Consider the following 10,740-nt stretch of genomic DNA (forward strand, 5'->3'; position numbering starts at 1 on the left):
GCAATTCCAGTACGGTACCCAGCTTTGTGTTGCCATCTTCGCAATTGGTGTACAACCCTTTTTTGTGATCCTCTAACATGCAATCGAACTTCAGCTTCTCCTTTTGACTTTCGCATTGCGTCCTTGCATCGACAATGACCCAGCGGAGATCATCATCATCGGGCACATTGTCTAGTTCCTCTTGATCTTCAGCAGCTTTCCCCGTTGCAGCATCATCGGGCACATCATCTGGTTCCTCTAGATCTTCAGCAGCTCCCCCCGTTGCAGCATCACCGTAATCATGGGGCACATAGTTGTCATCGTCCTCTTCTTCTTCGTCGTCTTCCATCATAACCCTTATTTCTTCGTGCCTCGTCCAAACATTATAGTGTGGCATGAAACCCTTGTAAAACAGGTGGGTGTGATGGATTTTCCGGTTAGAGTAAGACTTCGTATTCCCACATTTAGTGCATGGACAACACATAAAACCATTCTGCTTGTTTGCCTCAGCCACTTCGAGAAAATTATGCACGCCCTTAATATACTCGGAGGTGTGTCTGTCACCATACTTCCATTGTCGGTTCATCTGCGTGCATTATATATAATTATGTGTGTCAAAAGTAAGAAAATCAGACAAATATCTATCTAAAGTAAGAAAATCAGACAAGTATCAGAAAGAAGATAAGAACAAGAGGCTCACCACGGTGGTGCCGGTGACGAGATCGGTGTGGGCGATCAACGGCGGTGAAAACATGGACGGGGCGTGACGAACCGCTAAACCTAGACAAATCTTGGGAAAAATGGAGCTCCGAGGTCGAGCTTCGAGAGGAGAAAGCTTAACTAGTGTGGCTCGAGCATTTCATCGAATACCTCATGTGCATAGGAGGTGAACTAGAGCACCCAAATGCCCTCCCCTCGCAGGCTTGAAAAAACAGAGCACTGTGGAGTGCTCTGTCGCGGCGATGGGTATATATAGGCAATTTATTTGTCCCGGTTCGTGGCACGAACCGGGACTAAATCCCACCCTCCTACACCGGTTCAAGGCATGAACCGGTACCAATGGCTGTGGGCCAGGAGCAAGGTCCATTGGTCCCGGTTCGTGCCTAGAACCGGGACAAATGGGTCCAGACGAACCGGGACCAATGCCCACGAGGCCCCGGCCGGCCCCCTGGGCTCATGAACTGGGTCTAATACCCCCCATGGGTCCCGGTTCATGAAGAACTGGGACTAATGGGCTGGCCAGGCCCGAACGATAGCCCTGTTTTCTACTAGTGTGTTATGGTCGGCTGGAGCGGCATCTTACCATGGTGGCACATTGGTTTGTCCTATGCTACTCCCAATCTCTTGTCTCCTTGTTCTTCGGTAGCTTGGCACCAATGCTTGCGAGTTGCACTCGGTGGTCGCCATCTGCATCTTCTAGACGTCGTTCGTGGTGGACTGCTATGGCAAGGAGTGGATCCGACAATGGCTCCAAGATCGAGCATGCCCTAGGGATTGCTGCTTGCTTGGATGCTCCTTTGTCATCTTCTTTTGATATCTTGAACTCTGCAGCTGGAGCTATGGATCGAACAAGGATACGTGTCCAGTGAGAGACAAGGGTGGCTAGGGTGGTTTGCTGTCCTCTGGTGGATTTGCTAGTTATTTCCGACGCCCTCGTATTCAACCTCCAGTTGGGAGGCCCATTGCTCCTTGCCTGATGGCACGTTTTTGGCCGGAGATGGTGGAAATGCATCTCTGGGGAGGTCGTCGATTGATCCAGGGTCCTTTGTCTTGCTTGATTTTTCTTTTGCAGACTATAATGTAAATTAGGAGGGCATGTTTGCATTTCTGTTGTTCTTTCAGGTCTTTTGTGCAAGAGTTGTAAAACTTATGTTATAATTAGGCCAACCTTGGGACACATTAATCCCTTCCCCTTGTTAAAAAAGAGTTACACAGATTGCATACCCACCGCATGACTCTATGCACAGATTCTCCTTATGTGAGGGCAAAATACAAAGACGTTCCTTCATCACAAAGAAAATAGAATGAAGTTTCCGGCGAAATTGCATGTGCTGGTCAAAGTCCTATAATTCTTTCCAAACATCCATTTGAAAAAGGGATCCAACCCAAACATGTGCTTATTGACTTTGACAGCAAACAAGTTTCCTTTGCACAGGAGCAAACTGAAAAGAAAAATCAAAAGACCCATTAGGTCCATGCACAGTGCGTTAACTTTGGCGAAATTTAATTACAGGACGCATGCATTTGCAGAAAACATACTTGGCTGCTAATTGGAGACCACGCCGTTGTTGCCAGCGAGCATCATGTACTTGTCGCGGCGGCGAAGCCCGGTGCATTCAAAACCGAGCGCCTCACCGAGCCGATGTTGGACCCAGTTTGCCACCTCAACACCGGTCCTTCCCCCGGCGCGCGTCTGATCCCGTGGTACAGGGCCCAGGAACTCCACCCGGTATGAGGGGGCTGGGTTGGCCAAGAACGCTATGGGGTCGAGCCACTTGCGTCCGCTCGTTGTTGTGCCATACAATAAAGTCACTTGCGCATCCATCGCCACGGGCACCATGTCGTCGGCCAACTCAGCGAAAAGCGGGCTGAAGCGCAACAGGTAAGGCTCGCGACAGGTCGTGCCCTCGGGGCAGACCGCGAGGTCCCCTTGCTCTAGTAGTTGAGATATGGTTTGGGCATCGCGGTTGCGGTCACGGGTCAGCCGCACTGTTCTTATGGGTGCCAAGATCTCCGAGAGACGGCTTAGACCATATGTTACAGTCGACACGGGCTTCTGTAGTGCCACGGTGAGCATGACTGGGTCGAGTAACGTCCGGTGTGTGCACACAAACAAGACTCCCCTGGGCTTGGCGCCATCCCCTGCGGAGCGACACCCAGAGGTGCGGAAACGGACTCCAAAGAACGCGCTAGCTGCAAAGCTGATCTTGTAGGGCAAGATGATGCCGATGGAGATGCGGATGACGGAGAGGACGAGCCCGAGTGGCAGAAATAGGAAGAATGCAAGCATGGCCGATGAGGTAGGGATGAAGGCGAGGCGGCCGTCATGGAAGATGAGAGGCCTCGGGTACCTCTGGCGTGGCAGCTGGGCAGTCTTGGCGTACTCCGTGCTCACGACATGAAGTTCCTTCAATAATTATTTCAAAATTAGATCCATAAGCCAATTATAACGACACACTAGTACTGACTTGAAAAGCAAAAAAGACATTTAAATGATCCCTAATGTTGTCTGCAAACTATGAGCCTTAACTAATAAAAACCATAATCCTTCGCAACTTATATTTTCTCAATTTCACATATAAGTGATGTTTCATATCGATTCCGCAAAAAAAAAAGATGTTTCATATATAGACGTCAGTTTATAAGACGTAACTTTAACCAACTGGAATTTTCTAATCCTTGGATCATATGACCATCGTGTAGCGAGCTTCATGTAGCAACTTAATAAAAAATCATATATAAGTTCCAAAATATTGCAAAATATATATATGCACGCATACTCGTAAGTAAACACATATACATGCATTTCGCAAATAAATATAATAAGTTACAAGTTTTGAGTAAAAAATAAGTTCGTGCACACCGAGCTATAATAAAACTGTCCAACAAAGAGAAACCAGTGGATCCATCAATTATGATCGCAGTTGTCTGTGCTTTAAAGTCTAACTATAATATCTACTCTCGTGTTTTTTCTAATCAGTACGATCTAGCATTTCGATCCATCCATGCCCTATCTACACACTGTACCATGCGAAATCAAGTCTAGCTGTAACTTAACTTTTAAAAATTATTTGACACAATTCTAACACATATACATATGATCTACCTTTGTACACCCTTTATTATCAATCTTTCCACACATGATGTTTTGCTAATAAATTGTTTTAATAGAGCTTGGATTTGTTAAATTTAGTTGTGGGTTGTGTCGCTGGAAATACATGTTGGCTCTCAAGTCTTGTCCCCCCTTTAAGAGTTTGATGTTCACAAAGTCATCCTGGAGTCCGACTCTCAAGCCTCAAGGTGTGGTGCGCAAGGTTTCAATTCAACAAAAACATCTCTTGGCAAATGGTATGGTTGTGTAAGAGGTGAAGGAACTGTTAGAATCTTTTTAGGAGTTCATGGTTAGTTTTGTGCGACATTCGGATAATAATGTCACCCATAGTTTTGCTAAGGAAGGCTGCTCGAATAAAAGAGGTCGTCTCGAAGTGTATCGCAATCTAATTATATGAAGGAAGCAAATCCAAGAACAAGGAAACAGCGTTGGCCAGACCATGGCCTGCTCCTGCTGCGGGATGGGTTGCCCTTTCGGTTAACGGTTCGTTCTCCTCAGACGGGACCACGGGTTCAGGGCTGGTCCTCAGGAATCTGGATGGAAGCTTGATCATTGCTGCTTATCGACACCTCTTTTTCTGCAACAATGCCCTTGAAGTGGAACTACATGCAATTAGGGAGGGTCTAGCGCTAGCTTTGGAGCGATCAGACCTTCCCGTGGTAATCCAATCTGACTCTTCGACGACACTTTCTTCATTCGCCTCAGATATTCTTGATCGATCAACTTATGGTCATTTAGTCACGGAGATTAAGAATAGGGTGTAGCAGATCGCCTGGCGACCATGGGAGAGTAGGGTGTAGCACGGCTTGTTGGCTACAGAATTTCCCCATCATGTATCGGTGAGCTTTTGCCAGCTGACTATAACTCTGCATCTATAGAATAAAACACTTTTACCCCCGCAAAAAGAAAATTCCAACTAAAATATCATTTGGGGATCTGCGCCGTCCTTTATTTATTTTATGTAGGAGTCATCCTATACACGCTAAACACACAATGCTGCACAGACGATTTGCAGAGACGACACTGAAGATCACGCCATCCCATGCACCCGAGCAGCCAGGACTGCTCCACCGTTTGATATGAGCGTGGGCTGCATGTCGTGAGTATTCTTTTGTGTGCACAACAGTTTCGTTTATGTAACATGAGATTCTGTTCTAACATGTACTATACACATGAGTGGGACTGGATGCATACATAGCATTATTTCTTTGCAAAAGCAAGTGTATTCAATAAATGTTACCTTAAGTACGAACAGTGATGAGCCTATGCGCGGTCCCGATCCCTGGTGCGTCTACTGGTAGGTTCCAAACTTCCCCGTCCCTATTCCCTTAAATAAATAGTTGTGGGTTGCGAATATGCTTAACACCAAACGAGCATGCACCTTCAATATGCCTGGCATTATCATTAGTAAGCTTCATTATGTACTACCTCCGTTCCAAAATGGGTGACTCAACTTTGTACTAATTTTAGTACAAAGTTGGTTCATCTATTTTGGAACGGAGGGATATACTATGATGTTTCATAGTGGAGTAGTTCTGACCTGTGGCTACACATGGTCACGTGGTACAATAACCACACTCAATTCCCTCCAATTATAATAACATCCACCATCCTACCCAAGGCATCTCGGGGGTGGTCTTCTTAACCTAGCGCAGCCACCCCAACCCTCACCCTCCGGCCACGCCATCATCAGAGGATGTGGCCGGGTTAAGCTTGTGCGGCTGACTGCGGTGTGGCTCTCTCTCTTACGGTGGTCCCTCGGTCCGTAGGGCAGCAGCACAAGGTGGCCTGGCAACGTGCGTCAGGGCACCGAATGCTGGCGGAGGTGCTCCGAATCAACAGGAGTGTCGCGTGCAGTGCCTCCAGGAGGCAGGTGTCGGGCAGTTGTGCAAGAGGGCTTTGCCGGTGCAGGACGGTGGATCTGCTCCACCTTGGCCGGATACAAGACGACAATTGTTGGTGGTGGGCTGCGTCGGGTGTGCAGGCCTCATGGCCCAGATCTGGTGGCGTTGCATCGACCATTGCGCTGCGATCAAGTTGCGCACATCGGATCCAACAGTTTGTGGTGTTGCGCCGGACTGAGATCTATGGACGGTGTCTTGAGGCAGGGGGCATGGATATGCTATGTGTGTATCTGTTCGGATCACGAAAAGTGGTGTGAGCGTCACATGATGACTTCAATTAGATGGTGCTTCTCAAAGACCAGTCTCGAGCTATATTGTGAAAACCCGAGGTCTGACTCTTATTGGTTACATTCGGCAATGACGATGTTTCTTGTGTCGATATCTTGTTGGATGCGTTGTTCGGATTTGCTCGGCCTTGTTTCTTCAGGGTGAAGACTCATGATCTGGCATTTGATAGTTTGATCCGGCGACAACGCGGCTTGTGCGTTGGTTCCTTCCTGAAGGTGTTTCCTTTGTAGAATCCTTCTTGTTCTATTGGTGATGTCAAGACATGTTGGTCCGGATATGGTTGCTCCTATAGATTATTGATAATGTTTGATCACTTGGGAGTTCTTTTTCCTTTTTATTCCACCAGGTATCCGGTATTGTTTGATTTTATTAGTTGCGTGCGTGCGTGCGTGTGTGTGTGTGTGCATCCTAACTATCCAGATAACGAATATGTGGCCATTGCTTTTGTATCCTGTTGATGCTTTATTTTAAGTTAATAAAATCCATCCTTTGTTGAAAACAAATTATAATGCAGACTGTTGAGAACTTAATTATGTCATTTTCCAACTGTAGCCCGAGCATGATAGTGATGTAATACAGCCAAGTATCTTTCGGCTTTACACCAAATGTTTCCCCTTAAACGATGATTTCACAATGCAAGTGTGCAAGTTAGGCATGTGTTTTAAATTAGATCTTTAAGTTGATTAATTTGACAAATGAAACACATGAAATGTGCCACAAAAAAAAATATGGTAAGAAACTTCGTATATATTTTGCTAGTCAAGTAGACAGGCTAAAAACTTGTGTCCGACTTATATTCCCATCTGCAGCGAGTGCTAATAGAGGAACGGAAATCTATAGAAAGCACGCTAGTTTTTAAAAGAAAAACTATAGAAAGCACACACGTACGTACGGACCTTGCAGTAGGGGATGAAGAGGTGGTTCAGTGGGTTGGAGGTCCCGACGACGGCAACGTCGGCCATGGCACCGTCAGCTCCGAGCACCTCCTTCAGGGCCTTCTGCCTCATGCCCGGCCCTGGCCTGCACAGTAGCCCGGTGAAGTAGCATCCGTTCCTAATTTTAAACATCTGAAGTTCACGTCCCACCACCACGTCCGCGGACATGTACTCCTTCAGGAACCACTCCGCCATGACCCTCGGCGCGCTCGTCACGGCCACCTTCCTTCCAGCCGGCAGCCACAGTTGGTCGTACACGTGCGCGTTGAGCCTCTCCATGTAGAACTTGGGCAAAACGGCCCGGGCGACGAGGTCGGTGTCCCGTGGCCTGAGCCCGACGAAGGTGACGAACGCCATGACCTGGACGCCGGCGTCCGTGTGCTCTCCCAGGATCCATACGAGGGGGAAGCAGCAGAGCAGGAGCAGCGCCCGGATCAGGCCACCACCCTCGCAGGCCATGAGCATGAAGTAAGGGAAGAGGGCGGTGGACCTCAGGAGCCCGCCGTCGAAGTCGCACACTACCGTCCTATCGCCGGCGGATGGGATAGTGCACCTGGAGGCGGCAGCGGTGGATGGCTTGGTGGCGCAGGAGTTACGGTAGTTCCGGACGCCATTGCTGCCGAGCTTCCTGGCGGCGCGGTACAAGTTGATGACCCAATTAGTGGCTATCTTGGGTAGAACGGCGTGGAAGACCATCTCCTACTTCGGTGCTTCCTCGGACGTGTGTCCCAAGACGGTACTTGTGCAAGCTTCAATAGGTACCCGCCAACCTATGCTCCTGCCAGAAGCTCAGTTTTCTACCACAAATGGTGAAGTGTTTGTGGCATAGAAACAGAGACAATGAAGAAGGGTCTCAGTCGCACTGCGGGAGGCGGGTGCGTTTTGTAGAGAAAATCATCGGGAATGGATGGATATATATGGGGTGGGGAGCGTGCGAGGAAAGGGACTACACAAAAGAAATTAAAGGGGGTGGGTGGGAGAAGCCAGGGAATGGTCCTGAAAGTGTGAAACGACGGGGCTAGTAGATGGGAGAATCCAAATAACACTACAACCTCTGCCGAAAAAGGGTTTCCCCCGTTTTGTACTACAAATCAACCAACCGATACATCCAAAGATAGGTGTTGGGGCGGACGCAGTACAATCACCCCCAAAAGAAACGAAAGAGAAACAACAAGAGAACACAATGCTGACAACGGGGGATCGACGGAAACGAAGAAGCTTCACGACCACTGCACCCGCCGAAGATCTTCCACCACACTCCAAGGCTCCGGAGCACCGGTACCAATCAACACCTCCAATAAGGACATCGACGATGACGATGCTGCTGCCAAAGGTTTCCCCCGGTACGTGACGAGGCGAGAGGAAGGGTCGCCCCCGACGCCCTCCTGGAAGGTCCGGCGGCACCCACCGGCGTCGCCGCATTGGTGTCGGACAGGCCGACAGGGGTTTCCCCCGATCCCAACCTTCACCTCGGATGCTCCAGAGCCTGCCACCAAACCGACCACCATCTTGCGCCACCATGGTCATGAAGCCTCCACGCCGTCTCACCACGACACCACGAAGTGAGGCCTAGACAACGGGGAATAGGAGCCGGGACTAGGGGCCGCAGCACCGTCGGCACGCGGGAGGGCACAACCTTCACCGTCAACGACGGTAGCCGACCGGACACAATAGCAGGAGCATACCAGGGCCATGGGCCCACAGGCCTGGCCGGGATCTCCATGCCCGTAAAGCTCCCGCCATCGCGCTGCAGCAGGCACGCCGTCGGCGTCGCCGCCCCCCGTCCGAGATCCTCCTCCTCCGCACCACACAGACGACGACGAAGCCACGCCGGGGGCCGGCCCGCTGCCGGCCAACCTGCGCCACCACACCGTCTCGCCGCCAAGGAGCCGCACCACTACCTACAAACTCTTGATCGATGGCTGTAACTCACTGAACAAATGGGATTAGGGCTGGACATGAGGCAAGCCGAGCCGAGTTTGATCCGAGCTAGGCTTTGGCTCGCCCGTCAGTGAGCTGGTTCAGCTCGGCTCGGTTGGTCGAACCAGCCTTATTCTAGTGGCTCGATTCGTCTTGCCTCTTGCTCGGTCCAGCCCGAGCGAGCGGCTCGTGTGAGTGAGTGCCGGTGTGTATGTTGAGTGTGCATGGGACCGCTTGTGCCGGTGTGTATGTTGAGTATGCACGCTGCCGGCCGAAGATGGCGAAGTGTGGCCGCTTGTGTGTGTGCAAAGTCTTCTCCGCATGGCCGGCTGCCGGGGTTATTGTCAGGAGAGGAGGACATGGACTGGAGGTCACACCTGCTTTTGCCGGGGACAGTGGCATGCTTGACGAGGAAGCGGGAGCGACGAACGGGCGGCGTCCAGTGCAGCTGCGAACAGGCACGCACCCTGTCGGTGTCGACGGCGAGGAGGACAGCGTCAGGTGGTGGCTGTTGAAATATATTGCCCACCTCCCTCCATCAGTTTGGACTTTTGGATGAGTTGGCTGGTGCATGAATTCAATATGGTATCCGAGACAAGAGGTATTGAGTTCAAGACTCTGCCAACGCAGTATTAAATAAAATGATTCCGCGTGCGGCCTATATCGATCCCATGTCTATGGACTAAAATAGCCTAGACGTGAGGGGGAGTGTTGAAATGTATTGCCCGCCTCCCTCCATCAGTTCAGACTTTTGGATGAGTTGACTGGTACATGAATTCAATATGGTGTCCGAGCCAATAGGTCTTGGATTCAAAACCCTGCCAACGCAGCATTAAATAAAACGATTCTGCGGCCTACTTCGATCCCACATCTAATGACTAAAACATCCTAGACATGAGGGGGAGTGTTAAAATATATTTCCCACCTTCCTCCATCAATTCAGACTTTTAGATGAGTTGGCTGAAGCATGAATTCAGTAGTGGCCACTGGCTGGACAGCGGCGTCGACTGCATTCGCTCGCTAGGGGTGGCACATGCGAATCGGGGTGCTTTGTAGCGGGCTTGGGCTGCTCATGTAGCTTCTATGTCTAGACAATGGGCTGACAATTATCTAAAGAAACTTAATTGGGCTGCGAAACAAGCCACCGAGCTGCACCGAGCGGGAACAGGCTTGGCTCAATCGTCAAACGGGCCAAAATTTGCTAGCTCGGCTTGGCCTATTTTCTAGTTGGGCCGAGCTGGAGCGAGTTTCGTGCCGAGCCGAAAAGCTCGCTCGAGCGTCGAGTCCTAACTGGGATGCGTGGCTGATATTTTGTGTCGTGCATGAATCGGTTGCAAAAATATCGTCCATGTAGCTGTAAAAACGTATGTGCAAAAACCAAGGTTTCTCCTATATGCAAAATATTCAAGAAAACATGAGGCAAAATGGAGGCATGACAGCTCACACGGCCTTCCCAAGCTCTCCTCTTGTCCTTCATCACCTACCTCTACCCCCTTTATCACGGCTTCCATATCTTAGTGGGTCCACTACCTCTGATAACCAAGATCGTTACAACTTCATTGGCTCGCACACCCTCTGCCATGAAAGCCTCCTTGGATTGTTGCTAGTGTTCAGAGCCCCTGACATCTTCTCCTCAAGACAACATCCATAGTTTTAATATCAATCAAGTTGGACGAGTACGGAAGGCATGGTGGGTTTTTTGAACTCCAATGTAGGTACACCTCCTTTCATGAACCGTCGTTTGGGTATAGAGTTGTTCGGATCTGTTCATGCTTAGGATTTCTTTACAAAGGTGAACAATCATCATGGACAGATAACAATTTGAATCAACAAGGGCTGATGCAATGTAATAATTCGACATAATCAATTTGGTTTGCGAGTA

At 49.6% G+C, this 10,740-nt stretch overlaps 1 protein-coding gene across 1 annotated transcript; it reads right to left on the reverse strand.

Annotated features, from left to right (window-relative positions):
* Positions 1-2,115: 2,115 nt before the first annotated feature.
* LOC123161625 (glycerol-3-phosphate acyltransferase 1-like) lies at positions 2,116-7,803 on the reverse strand. Its single transcript, XM_044579437.1, has 2 exons — positions 6,900-7,803; positions 2,116-3,106 (listed from the first exon to the last, which is right to left on the reverse strand). The coding sequence occupies exons 1-2, from the start codon at positions 7,632-7,634 to the stop codon at positions 2,246-2,248; spliced, it is 1,596 nt and encodes a 531-aa protein (XP_044435372.1). The 5' UTR covers positions 7,635-7,803; the 3' UTR covers positions 2,116-2,245.
* Positions 7,804-10,740: the final 2,937 nt, after the last annotated feature.

This window comes from Triticum aestivum, chromosome 7B (assembly GCF_018294505.1).
Source record: "Triticum aestivum cultivar Chinese Spring chromosome 7B, IWGSC CS RefSeq v2.1, whole genome shotgun sequence".
Classification (NCBI taxonomy): domain Eukaryota; kingdom Viridiplantae; phylum Streptophyta; class Magnoliopsida; order Poales; family Poaceae; genus Triticum; species Triticum aestivum.

Bases quoted from the DNA above. Each gene is read 5' to 3' on its own strand.
- LOC123161625 (XM_044579437.1), bottom strand. From the start codon at position 7,634: ATGGTCTTCCACGCCGTTCTACCCAAGATAGCCACTAATTGGGTCATC. The intron at 3,107-6,899 runs GTCCGTACGTAC...TAATTATTGAAG, and splicing joins TCTTCATCCCCTACTGCAAG to GAACTTCATGTCGTGAGCAC.